At 37.7% G+C, this 25,050-nt stretch overlaps 1 protein-coding gene and 1 long non-coding RNA gene across 4 annotated transcripts in view; one reads left to right on the forward strand and one right to left on the reverse strand.

The window, feature by feature from the left end:
- Window positions 1-484: 484 nt before the first annotated feature.
- Window positions 485-2,294, forward strand: LOC117508464. The gene is made up of 2 exons (XR_004560100.1): window positions 485-1,243; window positions 1,326-2,294. It is a non-coding gene; the product is annotated as an uncharacterized LOC117508464 (long non-coding RNA).
- Window positions 2,295-3,071: 777 nt separating this feature from the next.
- spint2 (serine peptidase inhibitor, Kunitz type, 2) overlaps window positions 3,072-25,050 on the reverse strand; it is a 28,281-nt gene continuing 6,302 nt past the window's right edge. Inside the window, exons 2-8 of one of the 3 annotated variants that reach the window (XM_034168233.1) lie at window positions 13,136-13,189; window positions 12,084-12,245; window positions 11,944-12,000; window positions 10,201-10,368; window positions 9,501-9,548; window positions 9,203-9,311; window positions 3,072-3,585 (exon numbers count right to left, since the gene is read on the reverse strand). In XM_034168233.1, the coding sequence (XP_034024124.1) occupies window positions 3,513-3,585; window positions 9,203-9,311; window positions 9,501-9,548; window positions 10,201-10,368; window positions 11,944-12,000; window positions 12,084-12,245; window positions 13,136-13,189 (671 nt within the window). In that variant the 3' untranslated portion in view covers window positions 3,072-3,512. Of the gene's footprint in view, window positions 3,586-9,202; window positions 9,312-9,500; window positions 9,549-10,200; window positions 10,369-11,943; window positions 12,004-12,083; window positions 12,246-13,135; window positions 13,190-25,050 lie in introns of all 3 variants that reach the window. The other 2 variants (XM_034168232.1, XM_034168234.1) reach the window with 2 other exon arrangements.

Raw genomic sequence — 25,050 nt, forward strand, 5'->3', positions numbered from 1 at the left:
TGCAATGTGATTGGAAAAAAAAGTACACATCTGGGTAATTACCTTCAACTTGCATGAATTTGCACTGGGGGTCCAAATATTATTGAAACAATACTCAAGAGGTAGGTACAATTACTTCCGAAACAGAGCAGTAAGACCACCCCTATCCATTCTCTGTATAATTTGGAAGACTAAGGAAGGGCATTTGGCATTAAACTTGTGCCATATTAACTTGTATATCCATATTCGAGCCACTGAGCTGACCCTGAGCAAGAAGGGAGAAACTGAAAGAACACAAGATTACACTAGCAAAAATTGGCAGATGCCGAAAACCATCCCCAATATGTACCAGCCCCATGGAACATGTGCAGTATGTACTACTTGTGTTCACACATCGGAGTACAAGTGAATAATATGAACCTTTCATTTATGAGCCTTTAGGTTGACATCTTCAAGTGACCCACTTTTTTTTGGTCTTTTTTGTATATACTGCTCTGGTATGGACTCATACTATTAAGAACATATACACAACACACGTGATCACTTTTATTAAAAACTTCAGAGTTTACAAGTCCGACAGCTTGTATTACCTCAATCCTATACTTCAAAGAATCTATTTACTACTGTGACCTGTTTAAAAAACCAACACAGCAGCCTTCTATGCACACATCTTGTCATCGATCATTAAATTCTCCATCACTGACCCAGTATGGATTTATTTGATTTCAAAAAACAACTGCAGTTCGCTGAACGAAGACCATTAAAATTTTTCAAACCAAAATATTTTATGGAAACATTTCTTCAATAACATTCATTTAGACGTACAATGATATAAATTCTGAACTTCAAATCTCAGCAGTATGACCTTGTATCTTATAACTGTGAACAAAGATGACATTTTATAGTTTTATATTTTACAGTTATGAGCTAATATTCTTCAGCAGTACCAAACAGTTACTTTAAAGAACAGTTTCTTCATATTAGTAATTGCTGTGTTTGTTTGGCAGAAAGATCAATGGAGTGTGATAGCCAATTTCAAAGTGACTCCACCAGAATCCATTTAAGGAGTGTGTTCCAAATACAGTGCATTTTTCTAAATTCTCTTGCACTGATCTGTTTTGTTTGTGTCTTGTGTCTTCAAACTGCTCACAATCATTTCTTAAAAACACTAGGGGCCCAATGTTGACAATCCATAGCACACAATCTAAAGTGCATAGTCCAAATGCATTCAGGGTGTGTCCAATTTCACCTTGCCATTTGGAGGGTACACAAATTGGAGCCAAAACAAATGCAAAATGATGTAAAGCAGTTGTATTTTGATGTGATTCTGTGGTTAAGTTAAAGAGCTGGGGTGCACCAGCAGCTGGTGCACTGCTATTCAGAGGACTCAAGTGAGAGGTTTGTTGGCAGGTTAGTCAAGTCTATAAGTATTTAGTGACTGGTTTTTGTAAACTTGCCTCTATACACCACCACAGTGAAGCCAAAATGAATTGAGAAGTACCCACAGTGTAAATGTTTAGCTTCAACATTTTTAGTAACTTGAAAATGTTTGTGTAAAGAAAAAGAGAAATCTTTTAAATTGATGAGTTGTATTAAAAGAATCCTGACATTTAGTTTGTCCAATTACATACTTATAGCTTCAGAAAATGGATGAACTATACAAACAGCTGTAATTCCAAAATAGCTAGTGTGATATTTTTGTTAAACCCCTTGAATTAAAAACAGTCAACCCTGCAAGCACATCTACATTTTGATAATTTTATTTCAACTCCATTGTGGTGGTGTAGAGAAAAAAAAATTACAAAAATCTCTGACTGTAAATACTTGTAGAACAGATCTGCTCCAGTGCTTCATACAGCACATTCAGGTGTGTTGATGGTACAAGCACAGTGTACTACATGTAGCATGAACCTGCCTATGTAAGGTACACCTGAATATTTCACCATAATATAGAACAACTATTCACTCAAATTTAGATCAGATTGTTGCTGATATATATGGCACAACTGTTTTCTGCTTCCTCGCAGTAACAATGCCCCGGTGCAACACCTTGTTTTAGGACCATGAGCACAAATCCAGTCTGGATTTGTAGAATATAGGCACTGGGTGTGAAAATGGCAAGTGTGTTGGTTGGACACCAGCAATGACACTTGTGAGGTGTGCTGCTTTGTGTTGGGTAGAAAATATGACCCTAGAACCAAGAAAAGAAAATGTATGGATAAAAAGTAAAGTAAAATGTTGTTTGCCCATTTTGGCAAAAATATTGGTGACATTTTACATCTTACAAACAAAAACCCATGTAAAAAGATGAAGAGCAGCAACATTGGAAAAGGTGAAACTATCAAAAGGTCATAAAAGAATTTATTCACTCATTTTCCATACCCGCTTAGTCCAATTAGGGATTGGGGGGGTCTCGAGCCTATCCCAGCTGGCATAGGATGTGAGGCAGGGTACACCCTGAACAGAGACAAACACATTCACACCCGCGCACACACACACACACACACACACACACACCTATGGACAATTTAAAGTTTCCATTCCAAGTAACCTGCATGTCTTTGGATGTGGGAGGAAGCTGGAGCACCCGGAGGGAACCCACACCAACACGGGGACATGAAACTCCACAGGTGGGAATTGATCCCATGACCTTCTTGCTGTGAGGCAACAATGCTAACCACTAAGTCACTGTGTTGCCCCCAGACAAATAACTGATTATCACAATTACTATATTAATTTGAGGAATACTCAATGTACAGCTCCAACTAAGCAGAGACCCTCCAACTGGTGAAATTACTCTAAATTGTGAATAGCAGCCAACTCAAATAATGTTAAGTTAAACTAAAGAAAAAAAAATTACAAGGATTAAAAAGGAATCATAGGACTGCCTGAATTCAAAGTTTTTCTGAAAATATCTAGCAATAGGGAGAAGAAATCCACATTGTAGCAGGTATGTTGTCACTGTCTCCCCCCACCTCCCATCTTTGATACATCAGAAATTTAACTTGAGCTAGCATGGCTAACACCAAATATCTCCAGTGTTCACAAAATTAAAGAGGTTGTGTGACAATTTATGTCCAGAAAAACTAAAGAATGATTAAAAAAAGTTTTATAAAACAGAACCAAATAATCATACATTGATATAACAACAAATAATAAGTTTAATAATTAAGTTTAACATTAATTTAGTCAGCAACCATTTATATAACTAAAGATACACACTTCTTGTGTTTATAGTAAAGTGAGAGATTTAGCCTTTTTAACAGCTTAGACACACAATAATCAACCCCTTGACTATAATTATTTGTATTGCTATCGACACACTGTTACAAACTGTTAATTTTGACTGATTTCATAGATAACTCGGGTTTCCTATAATGCAACATGTGTAGTTATGTCATACCCTGAGCTGAAAACATGGAAAAAGCCCCAGAAATAACATGTTTAAAAATGCAAAACAGTTATGGTGTAATTTCCCTTTTATTCCCTGTCCGAAAACTTCGGCAGGCCTCATATTTTGCCAGGACCTCACTTCAGGCATGTGTCCCATTTGGACTCTTACGGGTCGATGGAGACTTCTCTTCTGGAAGCAACTCCTCCTTGTCACTGGATGAAAAATAAAGTCACAAGTCAATGTTAAATTACAATGAAATTTACATGGAAATCTTGGGTTCAGGCTAAAGTAATTGAACACGGCAAATAAGTTTCAAAATCTGTCAAAGCCAAACTGTTGAGAGTTGATTTTAACACTTCTGTGTTTAATTTCACAATCTTGGTGATGCTTACAAAGGTTTGGGAGCCGTTTCACACAATCAAGCACATCAATGTTAACTCTCGACAGTTGCCATTTAATTCTTAAAAGGTGTAATCTTAACACTGTCCAGGTGTTAAATGAGAAAGGGAGGGGGGCCTTCATGTGGCACGTTGAGATTTTGGTGATTGTGCTACAGTGATGTTGCCTCCTACCTAAATGGTTGCAATTTCAAACCCAACCAGGGGCCTCATGTGAGAAACTGTATGCACAAAAGCAGAAAACGTGCATACACACTGTTTTCACCAGCGCTACTTAGCTGTGCATGGTTCAGTGCTTGTGTAACTGTATACACATGCATGAACCTGCTGTCCACTTCCTACTTATTCCCTGAACAGGCACATCTTCTAAAACTCATTTACATATGGATCCTGTCTGTGTGTCACTCAGTTTTCACACACAGCTGAAGGTGCCCCGACACTTGCACGACTTTGATCTGCGCACTTGCACACACTTTGCCGTGCACGAGAGTAAACTCGTCTCAAACTCGTAAACTGTGCGCGGCTTTGTGCATGTGCACAAAGAAAACTTTGAAATGTTTAAAATTTCCATCACGCATTAATGACATGAATATTACGCAAACAAGTCAAAAACCCAGCATTTGAGTGAGAGTAGCACGCAGGTCATCTGATAGATTATAATGAGATGTTAAATTTATCTGTCTTTAACTGTCTTACCAATCCATTACAGTATAAACATTACAAATTACCTTTTTAGACGGCTCCAAATATGTTCTCCACCTCATTAAGCATGCGAGAAAAGCAGCAGCTGGACCGTTCCTCTGTGATTCCGGAAGCGATGAGAGCAGTTTTCAACAGCCAACTCGGCCAGAAAATGATTAATCTGCTACAAAATAATTACTTTATATACGCAGTATCCAGCTCACAATGTGTGGCAACCGGTGGAACAAAGCGCGGCACCCAGCTAGAAACACAGCGGGTGGAATCGTCACAAAGATGTGCATGCAAGTGCATGGATCAAAGTCGTGCAAGTGTCAGGACACCTTGATAATGTAGAAATTAACAAGGGGGGGAGGGGGGACTGCAGAAGATGCACAATTACACGAAATGTAAATTGAGACAGTCCTCGTAGAGGTGGAGAAAAGAGAATAGGTTTTATACGGAGGTCTCGGCTGTGACCACCATACTGACAATCATACAAAAGGGGGAGGGATTAATAAAAAATTACTTTGCACTCCATTATTTACATTGCAGTTCATGATTGGTAAATAATTTGCCATTATTGTACATACTGGCTACCATCCAGCACCCAAAGTGGTTCTGTGGTGGATGTACCAATGACGACACATGCTCCCAGAACTCACCTGAGCTGTACAGATAAGTGTGTGTGTACACAGAAATGACATTTTAATGATTCCTGTGACACTGGCTACTTTATGAAATGAAAAAAAAATTCCCTTATTTTTCCTTTTCCATTTCATATCAGGTTTAACTGGTTCTAAGAAACAGTGTCTGAAGAATGTGTAAGGTGTACACATTCCCACCACACATTCTTTCTTGTTAAATTCTAATTCATACACAGGAAAACGCACACACGGTTTTTGTGCGTACACACAGTCTCCTGAAATCTTTGTATGCATAGTGTTCCAACCATCCATGTCCAACATCTTTAAATCCTGACAGTTAGATTTCTCACTATAGTAGTGTTGAAAATGACACTGCTGAAAGTAAAAAAAAAAAAAAAAAATGTTCTGGCAGATGGTTGTAGATTTTACTTTTTGGATAGTGTTACTTTGACTCTGGAAAGTGTGTAGCTGTAGATCTAAAAAAAAAAGTTACAATCAACTGTCAGCATCAAGTGCAACAGTGGAAATGCTGATGCAGTGGACTTTTCTCAGCAGACGTCCTGTTAATTGCATGTGAATGTAGGTATACTGACGACCCAGACAATATGTAGAATGTAGTCTGTGCACGTGTTCTTACCTACCATCACATGTCAAACAGCCTAAGAAAAAGCTTTTTTTTTTCCCCATGAATTGCAGCACAAATATGAGCACAACTTTTCATCTGACACCACAAATAGATCCAAACTTACTCTTATTCATCCAACGCTTCTCTAAGGTGACTTTATCGGTGCCAGAATACATGCTCATTTTGCAAATCTTGTTCTCATAATTCAATCAAACAGTGACTCGGTTCATCTTTGATACTTTAAGATATGATTCAATAGATCAAATTATTGCAATTTTATTCATAATTTGCACTGACTGGATTAAGTCCATTCATGACAATCTGATTGGTTTAACTCCTGTTACACCCAAAGCACAAGCACGGGTTAAGTATCTAAATCTGCTTCATGCTCAGTTGATGTGCCTTCTAAAAGTGGATTTGTTACAGCCTTAGTTCATTTGCACTTGGCTTTGTCTTCATGAAATGAGCTGGGACAGAAACATCAAAAACAAGGAACGGTCACCGCAATATGAAAACACTGAAATGTGATTACTAACCAATAATAATCAAATTCACAACTTTTGAGGTCAATACAATACAATTTCATACCAGCAATTGATGCATCACATTTTTCCCATCCCTAAGAAGCGTGCAAGAAGTTAACAACAGAATGTCATTATACTACCCCTGGCAAAAATTATGGAATCACCGGCCTCGGAGGATGTTCATTCAGTTGTTTAATTTTGTAGAAAAAAAGCAGATCACAGACATGACACAAAACTAAAGTCATTTCAAATGGCAACTTTCTGGCTTTAAGAAACACTATAAGAAATCAAGAAAAAAAAGATTGTGGCAGTCAGTAACGGTTACTTTTTTAGACCAAGCAGAGGAAAAAAATATGGAATCACTCAATTCTGAGGAAAAAATTATGGAATCACCCTGTAAATTTTCAACCCCAAAACTAACACCTGCATCATATCAGATCTGCTCGTTAGTCTGCATCTAAAAAGGAGTGAACACACCTTGGAGAGCTGTCGCACCAAGTGGACTGACATGAATCATGGCTCCAACACGAGAGATGTCAATTGAAACAAAGGAGAGGATTATCAAACTCTTAAGAGGGTAAATCATCACGCAATGTTGCAAAAGATGTTGGTTGTTCACAGTCAGCTGTGTCTAAACTCTGGACCAAATACAAACATGGGAAGGTTGTTAAAGGCAAACATACTGGTAGACCAAGGAAGACATCAAAGCGTCAAGACAGAAAACTTAAAGCAATATGTCTCAAAAATCGAAAAATGTACAACACAACAAATGATGAACGAATGGGAGGAAACTGGAGTCAACGTCTGTGACCGAACTGTAAGAAACCGCCTAAAGGAAATGGGATTTACATACAGAAAAGCTAAACGAAAGGCATCATTAACACCTAAACAGAAAAAAACAAGGTTACAATGGGCTAAGGAAAAGCAATTGTGGACTGTGGATGACTGGATGAAAGTCATATTCAGTGATGAATCTCAAATCTGCATTGGGCAAGGTGATGATGCTGGAACTTTTGTTTGGTGCCTTTCCAATGAGATTTATAAAGATGACTGCCTGAAGAGAACATGTAAATTTCCACAGTCATTGATGATATGGGGCTGCATGTCAGGTAAAGGCACTGGGGAGATGGCTGTCATTACATCATCAATAAATGCACAAGTTTATGTTGATATTTTGGACAATTGAAAGGATGTTTGGGGATGATGAAATTTTTCAAGATGATAATGCATCTTGCCATAGAGCAAAAACATTTCTTGCAAAAAGACACATAGGGTCAATGTCATGGCATAGGGTCAATGTCAATGAGCAGATCTGATTTGATGCAGGTGTTAATTTGGGGGATGAAAATTTACAGGGTGATTCCATAATTTTTTCCTCAGAATTGAGTGATTCCATATTTTTTTCCTCTGCTTGGTCTAAAAAAGTAACCGTTACTGACTGCCACAATCTTTTTTTCTTGATTTCTTATAGTGTTTCTTAAAGCCAGATAGTTGCCATTTGAAATGACTTTAGTTTTGTGTCATGTCTGTGATCTGCTTTTTTTCTACAAAATTAAACAACTGAATGAAAATCCTGAGGCCGGTGATTCCATAATTTTTGCCAGGGGTTGTACAAACTCTGTACATATTATGTCATTACTGACTCAGTAAACACTTCAATGTCTCATGTTAAACATTATGAAGTCAGCATGACTGTGGATCTGCTATCATATCAGCATAAATGTGTGTCTGTGCCAAAGTACACGAGGCTGAGCACAATCATATGAGCAGTGTGCCGTATAGCTACAGTGACATGCAATAACTGGTGGTTTGATCCGACAGAGTTCGGTATCATTCTGAAATTGATAGTGGATCAGTCTCATATTGCACATCTGAATCACACTGTGTAAGTCGGTTCTTCAAACTCTCATCCACGTGTCTTACTTGAGGTGGAGAAAAGGGGAGCAATATTGATGTGTCATCAAATGGCTCTGCCCTTCTTTCACCTCCATCGCTCACTTAAAAAAAGGGGGATTTTTATTGTTTTTGTTTTCTTGAAGGAATTTCAGCAGAAAATTGAGAGACGATTACGCAGCTTGTCCATATGTTCTGATTTAAACCTCCTGTCCACGTGGCCCCTTAGATTGCAGTTGGCTTCCAGAGGGGGAAAAAAAAAAAAAAAAAAAAAAAAAAAGAAAAACAGCAAACTCGCGGGATAATCACCAACCCCATCTGCAAGCATACACGGTCATCCTGGAGCACGTCACCCACCACCTGGAGTGTCAAGACTATCGGGAACAAAATTTTGGGTGGTTCAAAATTTTGACAGAAATCATCAGGAACCCGACCAGGTCACTGGCAAGCTCGCTGCAGCATAACCGGCCGTCTGCACCATCCGAGGAACCCTGCTGCACGCTATTAGATTTGTACCAAACACGGGTTCGGATCTGTACCTGATCAGTTATCCTAAAGCTCACCACGGCCGCGCAGCAAGCAGACGGCAAAATATTCCATCCTGTGAATATGTGCCACTGCCGGCTTCAGCTCTGCCCCCGTTTGGGGCTTCGGAAGCCATTTAGTTCCCAATTTCTATCTGGAGCCCACCTGGAAGCTGACAGGAACATGAGGACACTAGGCTTTAACTGCTTTGGACACTGTACATAAATGCACCTACCTTGTCATGTTTTTGCACTCATATCAGCAAAATGTCCACACTCAAGTATTTTGGTAGAATGCACACGTGGTGTTTGACAAAACATTTCACTGTCACAACTCCTGTCCAATCAGAACAAATGATTTGCCAAAGTGTTCAATTGTCAGAACTACAAAAATTACAACATTTCTTGGCTACAACTCTTCTGTTTTATTTGTGTGTTTCACCAGGCTGCCACCATTTGGGAAAACTTCACTGATTTTTTTTTTTTTGTCCAAGGAGTTTTAGAGCTACAGCTACATTATCCACAGACATTTAGCTTTACCTCATGGTCGATGGATGTCGAGTGAGTCGGTGACGTCGCAGGCTGATGATGATGAGGACCACCAGCAGCAAGGCGGAGAGGCCAGCGAGGGTAACAAAGAGGAAGAGGGCTAGAGAGAAAGATGAAGATCAGGATCCATCTGCTCTATCAGGAGTGTGTAGGTCCATTTCATTTATCCCAAAAGTAAAACCAACTCTACCACAACATGGGTAGAGATTTGAAACATACCTGATTGTGTTCTGCTTTTTAAAATACAAATCAAAATGAGTTTAGTTGCTGGATCTGTGTGTAAACTGACCTACAGTCCAGCGGTTTCGGGTTTTCTCATGTCCATGTGCAGAGGAATCTGAAGGAGGAACAGCAACAGCACAGACGGACAGATAAAGAACATAATACATGGACCTTTTGATGATTTGCATTCTCGAATAACAATGTCCCTTTGTTTGTTTCAGCTGAACTGAGAATCAGGCCTTCAGTTCTGTTTGTGACAGATTTCCTCTTTGTAAGGTTTCAGTAGCAGATATTTGGGGGGTTTGTAGCACAAACAATTTTATCCATTTCTATTCAAAGCCAAAGTAAAAGAGTGCTGATAATGTCACTATGAATCCCATTTGACTATGTTACCTGTAAAAGTAAATATAACGTAATGCAAAAATACACTCAGCCATAAAAACAGGAAATAATGTGACCTTTTGACATCTTAAAATACATCAAGGTTAGCCATCTTTGAACTTGTCCAAGGTCTGTGTACCAAGAATGTTCCCTGTGAATTTGAAGACCCTGGCAGTATCAGGACTGGACTTGTGCTGAGCACAGACAGACAAAAAGTATTTGCAATACCTGACAGCCATATTTTGGGCTTGAGTAAAAATAAATAAATGAATAAAAATAAAATGACCACATACAGAGAGGTAGCATTCGATTTATCAATCGCAGTGACAGCAGCACATGTTCAACATCAACAACAAAAAAATGTGTTACAAAATAAAATTTCTTGCCTGCATTGCTGCAGCGAGTCTCACACTCCACCATGGTGCTGTAGCGATTGTTGTTTCCACCACATCCACCATAGATGAACTCCTTGCAGGTCCCAGTCTTTGAGTCATGATAGAACATGAAGAAGGCTGCGCGGCAGTGACCAGGTTCTGGGGCCACCTCACAGTACTCTGACAGCGGACACAGAGTTTCAAATGGTTTTCACATTTTCTTTCACACAATGACTTTGCTCCAAATCAAAACTTAGAAGTCACAGTGAAAACAAGATGAAGAAGAAAAAAAAACAAACAAAAAAAAAACAAACATGGTTCAATCTCTGAGCTTCATACCTGTAAATCACTATGCTTTTGTACATGTCATATATCTCCCAGTAATTGAGTGTGACCAGCTCAACCTTCCTTTCCTGGTAGTTTTTAGTTCATAATCATTAACAGAAAAATTCCATCTGCACCACGTTACAAAAGGTTTTCCATTTCCTGGTGCTGCAGTTTCAGATTAAAGGACTGGAATTTACCCACACAACAAAAACAACCTGAAAACTGGTACAACTTCAGGATTGTCACCCACATTTGTTTAAAAATATTATTAGATTTTTGATCCAATTTTTTATGAATCTTATGAAAAGGTATAGTGCCACTGGGTTTTTTAAGATTTAAGTCATTAAAAAGAATTCTCTTTGGCACCACTACAATTTATTCTTTAGCATTTAGATAAGGTATTCATAACACGATGTGGCCAACAATATCAAAATTCATGCTGTCTGGAAACAATTTAGAATTTCAACCCTGAGGAGGAGGGAAAAAAAAGGGATCAGATGCTATGACCAATATTTGGTAGATTTGGAAGTGATTTAGGAGAAATCTTATGATGTTAACATAAAATGGGTCACAGGTAATCTCAAAAGCTCATGCATGCGCACACGTGCCTCCTCCTATAATTAGTCTGCATCACGGCAATGAAGTAAAAGACAATAGTCACTATGGAATTTTCCCTCAGGTAAATATGTCCTCTTCATTATAATGAGCTGTAATTTTGTAACATGTTACAAAAAATAAACCTACATTATAATGAATGGATTTCAGTAGAAACTAAATTTTCTCAGTTTTGTGAAATTTGAAAAGGCCCAATAGCTTTAATACTGGCATTAAAAAAAATTGGGGGAAACTCACATAAAGAGGCAAACACAGGAAATTCTTTTTTAAAAACAATTTTTTTATTTTTGTCTTTTTTAATCTTTTGGTCTTGAGACAAATGTACAAACATGGATGTAAATAGAAATAAAGACATGCACAATGTTTTTTTTTCCCCCTCACTATAAAAGTAGTTTGTCACCCATTTTAGCAATGGTGCACAACCTTTCTTCATTGGAATGTACCCATTTGTAATTAAGAAAGGTTGAGCTCGCCCCATTTCTCTCGTTTCAATCTTCCTTAATGAGTTTTGCTTACAGTAAGTGTGTTACTGCGATTTTTAACATGTACACTTCTACTTATGACAAAGACTATTTTTGGAACCAGAGTTCAACAGTGTCTTATTCTTTCATCCACTCCTTTGCTGAACCTGCTTACTCCTGTTAAGGGTCAAGGCATCTCCATTTTTCCACTTGAGGTCACCACAGCAGAAGTTAAATGGATCTGCATGCTGATCTGGCACAAGTTTGATGCCAGATGCTTTTCTTATAATGACCAGAAATCCAAAAAACCCCCCAAAAAAACAAAAAACAAAAAATCTGCTGCTGTATTTACCTTTGTACTGTGTTGAGTCCATGGAATTCTTTGGCGCTTTCCGAGCCTGCACTTTAACTGCTGGAGGAGGAAATATTTTTAGTCCAGATTTGGATGCATAGTGCAGTACAGACAGACAGGTGCAGTGTCCTCCTCCTCACTTGAACATGTAGACTTGCAGTCTTCCTCAGTTTTGTAGTTGTTCATGTTGCCTTTACAGCCACCATAGGTAAAATTTTCACACCTGTTTGTCTGGATGTCATAGTACCAGCGAACAAAATAGGCTCGGCATGGACCCGTCTCCGGCACTGCCTCACAACGCTCTGTGGGGACAGGATACAGCCATTTCATCTGCCAATCACTGTGGCGACAGTCAACGATCACACATCACAGGAACAGTAGCAGAAATATCTCAGTCGCACATACAGACACAAGCACGCCTTCCCTCCTCTTTCATTTCCCCATTGCTCTTTTGTGAAAATGTTGACACTGAATTTTTTTTTAAGTCTACAATAAAAAATATTATAAAGTGCCAACACAAGCCATCAGATATAAAAGCGTTTTGTAATGTAGGCGATGAACAAGTGTTTTGGTTATGTCCGTCTTATGTACACACTTAAAGCTGTAAGCACAAAAACAATCAGTGTGGGTGTTTCTGATCCACCCACACTTCCCAAAAGTAACCATCTAGCCGCAGCAGCCAGGTGATACAAGGGTGTCCTCCTGGCGTTTTCCAGTTGCTGGGGCCCTCAACACAAAAACATCACCCTTCAGGTGATGTATATACACTGTAAAATCATGCCTTTGTTACCAATAATAACTGTAAAAACTATTTATATAGAGCTTTCCCAGGAATGAAAACATTAAACAAAATAAACTCAATAATAAAAGAATATATGCTAATAATAAAAAGTACACTACAACAATGTACAAAAATCCCAAGTTAAAACACATAGAAAAATGTGTAATTTATACTTCAGTGCAACCTACACGTTTTCCATCTTCCTTAAAAAATTAAGATCAAAATTTGTTGCAACTCTTACTAAAATGCACGTTTAATATTTTCAACATGTTAATAAAAGTACAGCAGCTATTACTGACAACAATCATGTACCTTCAGTTATTACTATTTATGTAATCTAATACTAATATTATAACTAACACTGCTGTGATCCCAGCTATAACAGTGAAAAATCTTCACTTGTGTTGTTACCTGAAGTTACTCCAGGAGTTGCAGTAGGATCCAGGCCAGAAGTGCTCGCAGAACCTGAAAGCGTGTACGTGCGTGCGCGCGCGCACACACACACACACACACACACACACACACACACACACACACACACACACACACACACACACACACACACACACACACGTTATACATCATGGGGGGGTCATGTCAAAAGGCCTCTAAGACAGAGTATATCGATTTAGGATTCTGGGCTATGAAAATTAATTAACTCTGCTTACAACTGAAAAAACTGGTTGTGAGTTCACAGGTACTGGTTACAAAGTGTATAATGAGTCACAATTACCTTCTTTCACATACCAGCTACAGGTTGTTTACTAGTGTTACTTTCTGTCACTAGTTATACAAGGTTTTTACTAACCATACTGTTTACCCATCAGTTCTTTTGTATGATTACCAAATATCTCTGTTACATTTCAGTAGATATGAAAACCATCTTTGCTCTGCTGTAATACATTTATCAAAAGTTTCTACATAAAGGACAAATGGCATTTTGGAGTGAAGCTAATGACCTGTTTTAGAGTGATGTTTGGTGTGTGTCAGTTGTACTACTTCCGTCACACTGAAAGCACGTCACATTACTGGAACTAACAGATATGAAGAGCACACCTCAAAAACATGTTCATGTATGACTGTACTTGACTCAGATTTAACTTGAAACATTTTATCGCAGATTTGTGGTAATGAAAAACTTTTAACATTTACCTTTGAATTTTATTCATGACTCAACCTTTTGGTATCATTTTTAGGTAGGCAAGGCAAATTTTATTTCCATCCTCTTTTGCACTTTAATTTTATTTCATTTATTATATTTCAAACATTAAGAAAATACCAGAAATATATACACAGTAGGTAGCAAAAAAATTATAAATAGAAAATTGGCAATATAACTTGAAGAGAAAAGGAAAAGAACTAAATTAGTATTCAGTATCATAAATTAACATTTCATTTGCAGTCCATAACAGGAGTAGAGAAGCCATATTCTTATCCATCCATCCATTTTCTTCCGCTTTATCCATTCTTTACTAAATCATAAAAAAAACAAAAAAAAAACAAACACAATCCACTCACTCCCCCACTAAACCACTGTAATACCCTTTTACTTAATCAACCAACACTCCATTATCATTTACGATGATCACCAACCAAACGTTTTCCATTTCTATGAAAATACAGTATAATGATGGCTCATTTATTCCAACTGTATTTTAGCATATGTTAGAATATTTACAGACCGACTCAAAACTGTTCCACAATGATTGGTGACCAACATAACTCCCCAGCTAGTAATATTCAACATGTTTATACCACTTACTATATTTGGATTTGTGCATTTCATCACTTTTTTTTTTTTTTTTTTTTTTTAGAGTACATCAGCACTTTCCCATACTTGCAATAATGTATTTATGTTATACTAAGCTACAAGCATACTGGACTTTGCATTTTTTTTACTAAACACAAAATAATATTGCAGTGTGGGTATGGCAGTCAGCAGGATTTCCAGCAACTGTCAGACTGTTTTTACAATATAAATTCTGAAACCAGAAACTAGCAAAAGGACCATACTTTGTTCTACTAAAATGAAGAGCCTGACAAACACTAACTGCAACACTTGGATGAACCTCTCACTGATTTAGCAAGATTAGGTTACTGTGTATGTTTATTTATTATTGTGTGATGTTGCATCTGTCCTGCTTTGAGTTCAAATTCAAATGAATACTTTCACACCTTCTCACATAATACTGCAGGAATGGCAACGCAGAAAATAGGACAATTTTTTTTTAATAAACGACCCAAGATAATCCTCCTCCAAACACTGAGGGAAACAACAAAGAGAACATCAAACTCAGCATGGTTTTAAACATTTAGATTACATATGTATTCTCTTGAGTGATTAATTCAGATTCTGAACAAGAAATATAAAGAAGAATAAAGATGAAAACACAAGTTCTAAAGGTGCAGCAAATCATATTTTGTGAATGAGCCGTGATTAGAAGATACTTGTTGATTCTGTAACATGAGAGCAAAATTGAATTGTACCTGCATTAATGGTAAATGTGCACCAGGTGGAGATATTGCTCCATTTTAAGAACTTTGAAATGTCACCACTGCCAGAGGCGAGGATACAAGACTGGCGTGGCTGATGCTCGTGACATACCATAAATCTGGTCAAGAATGGCCCATTACCCTGCCAAGGACTGTGAAACATTCCATACAACTTTAGACCTTGGACTCTCTGGGCTTGGCTTTAAGATGGACTTTGCACCATGATACTCTTTTTTTTTTTTTGGAATAGCTTGTAACATTTTAACTGTCAGAATGAGCTAAGCAGTGTGTCACTCCTTTGAGTTTGGTCTGTTTGAGGTTTCTTCTTAAAAAATACCAGAAGGAGTTTTTCCTTAACACTGTCACCTATGTGCTTGCTCAGGGGGGTTGGTAAGGCTAGAACTTACCGGTGTGATGTGCCTTGGGGTAGCTTTTTTTAAATGGCACTATATAAATAAATTAAATTACAGACTGCTGTGGGACATGACAACGAACCTGTTGCTTATAGTAGTCGATAAGGTGGACATATTAAATCTTCAAGGATAAATTACTTTAGCACAACAATGTAATCACCTTGATGTAAATCTACAATAAATAATAAAGACTAGAAGGCACTCTGGAGCACATACCTAAACCACAGTAATCTATTTTTTGTCCTTAACTCGGCTCACCGTTTCACCGAAGTACAAATAGCATAGAAATCAAAGGGAGACATTTTAGAAATGTTAATACAAAATTAATCCAAGACAGACCTGCCTCAGATCTAATCAACTCTTCCTTCACACAACTCTGTACCAACTGCTTATAGCACTTGCCATATCTACCACCATTATGGCTAACATTACATTCATTGCAAAGATATTAAAAACAAAAGAAGGACATTAAATAAAAAAAAAAACAAAAACCTTCATGGAAATGAGATGAGAAGGAAACAAAAAATATAGCAAAACAATTCTGTACGGGTGTGTTGAGACACAGGCTGTCAGATCAGATTGTGTGAAACTGGTCTGACCACAGTAACATGACACCACATTTACAAGCTCAGACTCACTGTTCCCTTAGCTACACACCTCCAAAGAGTCCATGATAAAACAGGTGCTCCAGGACAAAAGCAGCAGCTGCTTCTCACTTAAAGCCATAAGGACAGAACAAAGCCATTTGTTTGACCTGACCCCCCGCTTAAATGTGAACATTCTCATGCAAACTGTCAACAACAGTCACAACAGATTGTGTGTTCATTGGCCAGTCATGCTGTGGTGTCAGTTGAAAGGATTTTTCTTTTTTTTTGTTTTTTAGTAGCTCTGTCGAAACATGATCCGCTCTGAGAGGACAGGGTGTTTCATGCTACACCTGAATGCAGGCAGCTGAAAACAGCAGATACTCAGACGTTTTTCCAACCTGATGAGTTTCTTGTGCTTCTCTGCATCAGGAAAAGATAACAGTTTCAATTTAGCCAATGAGAGGTCCTATGTTGAAACTGCTGTGCAATGAAATTAACAACTGATAACTGAATAAAGAAAATTAATGAGTACATATTCTAAATAAGGTGGTACGGTGGCTTAGTGGTTAGCACTGTTGCCTCACAGCAAGAAGGTACTGGATTGCTTCCCACCTGGTCTTTGTCGTGTCGAGTTTGCATGTTCTCCCCGTGTTCATTTTGGTGTGCTCAGTATGCTCCAGCTTCGTCGCACTTCTAAAGACATGCAGGTTAAGTGAACTGGAAACTTTAAATTGATTATAAGTGAGCACGTGAATGTGTTTGTCTATCTGTGCCCCTGGTGTCCTGTCCACGGTGTACCCTGCCTTTCACCCAATGACTGCTGGCATAGGCCCACCCCTATGTAACTGTTAATTGGAATAAAAGGGTATGAATATTCTAACTACCTCTTTTTATATGCATATTCCTTTGTCTTCTCTAACATTCAATTTTTTTTTTTTTTTTTTTTTTTTTTTTTTTTTTTTTTTACAGAAACCATTTGATACCATAGATCAGGGGTAGGCAACCTGTTCCAGAAAGAGCCATGAGGGTGCAGGTTTTCTTTGCAGCCACTGACTCCACCAGGTGATTTCACTGATTAACTGATTCCATCTGCTCAAAGTGATAATCAGTAAAATCACCTGGTGGAGTCAGTGGCTGCAAAGAAAACCTGCACCCTCATGGCTCTTTCTGGAACAGGTTGCCTACCCCTGCCATAGATCATACCTTCCTATTGGATAAATTGCAGAAGTATGGTATCAGGGGACTGGCACATGATTGGATAGGCTGCTATCTACAAAATAAATGTCAGTGTGTCCTTATTGGTGGGATAAACTCAGAATTTTTGAAGATTACATGTGGTGTGCCTCAGGGTTCAGTCCCTGGTCCATTGCTGTTTCTTTTATACATTTAAGTTTGGTTTCTGAGCACCTGAATTGCATTTTATTTGGTGATGATATGACTGTTCTGTAGTGGGGATCATTTGGGACAGCTTTAGGATATGATGGAAAGAAATGACAGAAATTTAAACAATGGTTTGATTCAAATAAATTATCACTTCTTGGTAAAACAAAGTGCATTATATTCCGTAATAAACCCGGGAATTTAAATACAAATTTATTTATTATTACATGATTGAAACAAAATTTCTTGGTGTCATAAATGGTAAATTAAGCTGGAAAACACATTATGTTAAATCCAAAATGTCAAAAGGCATTGCAATTCTGCTTAAAGCCCAAGATTTCCTCCCTCAATATTCTCTAATCACTTTATATTATTCATTAGACGCTCCATGTATATGCTATATTATGTTGAGGTTTGGTGAAACACTTATAAAAAACACTAATTCAATATTTTTATTGCAAAATAAATCCATAAGAATTATCGGTATTAAACCTTACAGTGAGCAAACAAACCCACAATTTATTTTTTTAAATATTCTGAAATTCAAGGACTTACTTTATTACAATACAAACCATGTATAAAGAAAAAAAAACCTTCTACCTCAACATGTCCAAAAACTGTTTAAAATGAAGAACTCCAGCTATAATTTGAGAGGAACATTATTACTTGATAAATTAAACATTCCAGCTACTGCAAACAAACCCACTGTGTTTCTGTAAAAGGTATAAACACTTGGAACATCTGTCCTGAAAATATTAAATTATGCTGTACTTTAGTTGGCTTTAAAAAAACTTTATAAAAATATAATCTCTTGTTACAGTATGGGAAATTAAATTTATTGATTTGGTATTAATACTTTTGGATTGTGCGTTGTGCACTTTTATTTTGTTGAGATGAGAAATTTCAGTTCAATGATTAATGTCAAATGTCTGTGCCTTGTTCCTTTTTTATTTGCTGTTAGGAGTGCGTATATATATATATATATATATATATATATATATATATATATATATATATATATATATAGTGTTCAGAATAATAGTAGTGCTATGTGACTAAAAAGATTAATCATTAATAACAAGGTACCAGTAGATTCTCACAAATCCAACAAGACCAAGCATTCAAGATATGAAATTGGGTTATTAATAAAAAAAATAAAAAAAAGTAGAAAAGGGGGTGTTCACAATAATAGTAGCATCTGCTGTTGATGCTACAAACTCAAAACTATTATGTTCAAACTGCTTTTTTAGCAATCCTGTGACTCACTAAACTAGTATTTAGTTGTATAACCATAGTTTTTCATGATTTCTTCACATCTGTGAGGCATTAATTTTGTTGGTTTGGAACCAAGATTTTGCTCATTTACTAGTGTGCTTGGGGTCATTGTCTTGATGAAACACCCATTTCAAGGGCATGTCCTCTTCAGCATAAGGCAACATGACCTCTTCAAGTATTTTGACATATCCAAACTGATCCATGATACCTGGTATGCGATATATAGGCCCAACACCATAGTAGGAGAAACATGCCCATATCATGATGCTTGCACCACCATGCATCACTGTCTTCACTGTGAACTGTGGCTTGAATTCAGAGTTTGGGGGGGTCGTCTCACAAACTGCGACCCTTGGACCCAAAAAGAACTATTTTACTCTCATCAGTCCACAAAATATTCCTCCATTTCTCTTTAGGCCAGTTGATGTGTTCTTTGGCAAATTGTAACCTCTTCTGCATGTCTTTTATTTAACAGGGGGACTTTGCGGGGGATTCTTGCAAATAAATTAGCTTCACACAGGAGTCTTCTAACTGTCACAGCACTTACAGGTAACTCCAGACTGTCTTCGATCATCCTGGAGCTGACCAATGGGTGAGGCTTTGCCATTCTGGTTATTCTTCTATCCATTTTGATGGTTATTTTACATTTTCTTCCATGCGTCTGGTTTTTTTTGTCCATTTTAAAGCATTGGAGATCACTGTAGATGAACAGCCTATAATTTTTTGCACCTGCGTATAAGTTTTCCCCTCTCCAATCAACTTTTTAATCAAACTACGCTGTTCTTCTGAACAATGTCTTGAACGTCCCATTTTCCTCAGGCTTTCAAAGAGAAAAGCATGTTCAACAGGTGCTGGCTTCATCCTTAAATAGGGGACACCTGATTCACACCTGTTTGTTCCACAAAATTGACAAACTCATTGACTGAATGCCACACTACTATTATTGTGAACACCCCCTTTTCTACTTTTTTTTTTTTTTTTTTACTAATAGCCCAATTTCATAGCCTTAAGAGTGTGCATATCATGAATGCTTGGTCTTGTTGTATGTGTGAGAATCTACTGGTACCTTGTTTCCCGTGTAACTAAGAAATATACTCAAAGCCTGGATTAATCTTTTTAGTCACATAGCACTACTATTATTCTGAACACTACTCTCTGTGTGTGTGTGTGATTGAGATATATACACAACAAAAATATAAACGCAACACTTTTGGTTTTGCTCCCATTTTGTATGAGATGAACTCAAAGATCTAAAACCTTTTCCACATACACAATATCACCATTTCTCTCAAATACTGTGCACAAACCAGTCTAAATCTGTGATAGTGAGCACTTCTTTGCTGAGATAATCCATCCCACCTCACAGGTGTGCCATATCAAGATGCTGATTAGACACCATGATTAGTGCACAGGTGTGCCTTAGACTGCCCACAATAAAAGGCCACTCTGAAAGGTGCAGTTTTATCACACAGCACAATGCCACAGATGTCGCAAGATTTGAGGGAGCGTGCAATTGGCATGCTGACAGCAGGAATGTCAACCAGAACTGTTGCTCGTGTATTGAATGTTTATTTCTGTACCATAAGCCATCTCCAAAGGCGTTTCAGAGAATTTGGCAGTACATCCAACCAGCCTCACAACCGCAGACCACGTGTAACCACACCAGCCCAGGACCTCCACATCCAGCATGTTCACCTCCAAGATCGTCTGAGACCAGCCACTCGGACAGCTGCTGGAACAATCGGTTTGCATAACCAAAGAATTTCTGCACAAACTGTCAGAAACTGTCTCAGGGACGCTCAACTGCATGCTCGTCGTCCTCATCGGGGTCTCGACCTGACTCCAGTTCGTCGTCGTAACCGATTTGAGTGGGCAAATGCTCACATTCGCTGCTGTTTGGCACTTTGGAGAGGTGTTCTCTTCACGGATGATGCGAAGGAGATGTGTTGCACTGCATGAGGCAAATGGTGGTCACACCAGATACTGACTGGTATCCCCCCCCCCCCCCCCAATAAAACAAAACTGCACCTTTCAGAGTGGCCTTTTATTGTGGGCAGTCTAAGGCACACCTGTGCACTAATCATGGTGTCTAATCAGCATCTTGATATGGCACACCTGTGAGGTGGGATGGATTATCTCAGCAAAGGAGAAGTGCTCACTATCACAGATTTAGACTGGTTTGTGCACAGTATTTGAGGGAAATGGTGATATTGTGTATGTGGAAAAAGTTTTAGATCATTGAGTTAATCTCATACAAAATGGGAGCAAAACCAAAAGTGTTGCGTTTATATTTTTGTTGAGTATATATATATATATATATATATATATATATATATATATAATGACTGCACGATTATGGAAAAAAGTCACGATTATTTAGGTAAATACTGAAATCACGATTATTCAAACTATTTTTTTTTGTTACACAATGCATTTATTCAGCATTTCTCTCTCTAAAAAAAAAAAATTGTTATAGGCAATGTGCGCAAAACCTCTAAATTGAAAATGTACTGTACCTTACCTGTATAAAACATAAAATGAGTAAAATAAATTAAAAATATTTTTTTATTTTTCCTCTTCCCCGGTTGTCACTGACCAGTTGGTCAGTGTCTTTGGGCATCTCCCTGACTTGTGCTACTAGGACATAGTGCAGCTGCATTGTTTTTGTTTCAATTTATGTTCACTTGTAATTAAAATAGCTAAATAAATCAAATGTTTTTTAGAAACCTTTTATCTGTAAATTAAAACCACCTGTTTATTTCAGATTAGATAATTTCTTGTTTAACATAAGGAACCTCGGACATTTATTTTTAGACAAAAACATGGAAATTTGTACTTTTTTTTTTTTTTTTTTTTTTTTTTTAAGTCTGGTAGATTATTTATATCTCATTTCAACCAGAAAAACAGACACTGTACATAAATACAAATGTTTATTAGAAATGCAACAGGAAATAATTTAACATTGACTGAAGTGTGATTGTAAAGTAGGATTTCTGTGACATAAACCTCATGAATCATGATGAATTTTTTAATCATTTCAACTTGTAATTTCGCCAAAATATGTAATTGCCTTTAATGTTATCAGGACAGAGTCATTTCTAAAATATGAGTTTGAGCACAATAAGTGGAGAGCTTCTACCTGTGCAAATGTCTCGACTTTGATTCATGGATATTTTTAATGATCCGTTCATTTATTGTTAAAATATAAAATGAAACAGCTTTTTAAAAAATAATAAAATAGTTGCTGTTGAAAGAGCCTTTTATTTAGAAGCAGGTGATGTTATGCTGAATTCTCTGGACCAGATGAAGTTCTCTTCTGCAGCTTTGAACTCTGGTGGTGTTGCTGAAGAGCAGAGATGTTTTCTTTCGACTGGACTTCGTGGTGTTCAGCTCATCAATGGAAGTTTGGTTGTCTACACAGCAAATGTTCCTGATTGGGACAAATAAAAATATTTCTTTAAATATAAAGAAACACTAAACAGTTTATATATAAAAGAGGAAAAAAATGGGGGAAAACGATGAAAAAAAAACGCCCAAAAAAATAAGTTATTTAAAGTTAAGCTTTTGTGGTGTCTGAAAAAAGCTGTAGCTTTATTTGGTAAAAATAAAAAAGACAACCATTTACAAATTAAAGCGTTCACTCAGATCAACTGTGCTAAAAGGCTAAGTTAATGTTAGCCGATCATTAAACCTTCACAGTTCAGTAAACGTCACATTTTATTTTTACATTATTCTCACCTTGATAAAGCTGCAGAACTAAACTCCGTTGGGCAAACTGGGACTTCACATAAACTCCGTTGGGCAAACTGGGACTTCACATATATCCAAAAAGTGGTAGATTTCGGACTGAGTGGGTTTGCTCCATCACCCCCGCTGCCTGCCTCGCTCTGCCCAGTGATGGTGCGTGAAGGCCGGCTTCTCCGTGCGGATTGGCTCGCTGTCGCAGTTCGATCGATATCGAACCAAGTCGTCAGTCCTCCCTCGGTCGGCGTCACTCCGAGAGAGAGAGAGAGAGAGAAAAAAAAAAAAAAAGCTTCTCCCAGCAGGTTGATGGGAGAATCGTTCTGCTGTTTTTTAAAGCTTTTTTGTGGTTCAGGCGATGCAAATTCAAGAAGGCGATCGCTGAACTTTTTTCAGGTTGTGGAAACGGCCAGAGTGTGATGTAGCAATCCCGCCCCCTTGCCGCCTCCGAAGCGACGCGTCTGACGTCATGCGTCTTGGGACATGTTGACGGATTGGCCTGATGAAAGGCCCTTAAATCGTTTCACTCAATTATACGAGTTTGGAGATCGTTTGATACAAATAAATATCACGATCAAAATTCTGTTAATTGCACAGCCCTAATATTATATATATATACACACATATATATATATATATATATACACACACACACACACACACACACACACACACACACACACACACACACACACAACCAGTAAAATCTTTGTTTTTTTTGTTTTGTGACAAGGGGTTTGTGTGCCGAAGAAATTCATTCTTTCTTAAATGCTGACCCTGATCTTTTTTTCTGATCATTCAATCTTTGATACATTTGTCAAGAACATACAAGGGAGCTTGAAAACAAGCAATACAGAAGAACAAATGAATACTCCAAGAATCCAACCCACATCTTCTGATCCACAGTCCAGTATTAATAATAGCCTTCAAGTACGCCACGGCTTGATTTCTGAACACATGTTCAGCTGTTAAGCAACATGCAGGCTGACAGTCTGTGGAAAACGTCACATTCTGGCACACTGCCTGTTCTGCTCCCTTTTAGATCAGACTGGAAATGGCTCAGGACGTTTCCTGGTTTAAAATGACTACACTGAGTGGTGGCGCAACCAGCATGTCCTCTTGAAATAAATCATATTATAATCAGCCACTGAGAGAACAGTTACGCATGTTCCTCATCATTGTGACTGTATTTTCACTGATTATGTCAATAATTTTCAAGACAAGTGTGATATAAGCAAACAGGTGATCAATCAAAATATATTAAAAGCATGGGAGGAGCGATGCATAATCTACATTCAACACATGATAACACATACATAAGGATATTTTGAGACAATGACACTTGTAGTGGGACTTCACATAATCTTATATATAAAATGCAGCTAAATCTACGTATGTCCATGAAAAATCTGCACATCGTCCATCACAGGCCACTACAAGGGGCATCAACATTCATTTTATTAACTGGAATAACTTGATTATGTACATTAGTTGGTACTGTATCATTTATTTTATCTGTAATATATGGAACACCATGGGTATGTTGTTACTTCAAGCAATCACCACGAGACCACCATTTCAAGTATATAGTACAAAAGCTCGGGTGTATGTGTGTGTGTGAGATAGGTTTCAGCAATAAAATGTAAAAATAATGCCTTATGTTGCACTCAACATGATCTAAAACATTATTTGTGTGTTTGTTTCTTGAATGCCTTATGTTGCACTCAACATGAAGCTGCTGTAAAGCAAAACCAACTGGTCTAACCGGTATCACGCTTAACAATACAGGCAAAACTACTCTCCTATACATGGGTTCAGAACAAACTTTCCACTTGACACTTAAAAAGTTTGTTTCAGGTGGAAAAAGTCAAGTCAGGTGAGAAAATAAATCAGCTATGGTACAGCCTGGAAGCATTTACTTTGTAATGTTTGTCCATGTGTTAGCTTTGTGCTGATATAATGTGCAATTCTTCTGATCGGAAATAAGTTCTTATGACACGGTTGTGACTTAATGAGAAAGACACTTCCGATTACAGTGCATGTGATGTGGTTAAAAAAAACGTTGCACAGCCAGATCAGTTGCATTCCACCTCATCTTTAAACACCAAGACAGAAAAACACGAACAAGACATCATCCAGTTTAGTCAGTCAACCTGATTTCTGTATTTTTCCTTCATGTATGTCGGTAATCCCCAAAACAGCCACACCCTGAACATAATGCTAATTTTCCAGAGTTAACAAATTTTGTTGATTTAAACTGATACTCTTGTTAATGAAAGCACCTCACATGGTCATGACTGTTTTATAAGCTGTTAACTACTTTGGAGTTTTGATGGGTGTCTTGGTGGTTTCCCTCACTTGCCTCCTTCTTGCACACTCATTTTTTGAGAACCGCCTACTGCAGACAAATTTACCATACAGTACCTGTTTGTATTTA

This window comes from Thalassophryne amazonica, chromosome 4 (assembly GCF_902500255.1).
Source record: "Thalassophryne amazonica chromosome 4, fThaAma1.1, whole genome shotgun sequence".
Classification (NCBI taxonomy): Eukaryota; Metazoa; Chordata; class Actinopteri; order Batrachoidiformes; family Batrachoididae; genus Thalassophryne; species Thalassophryne amazonica.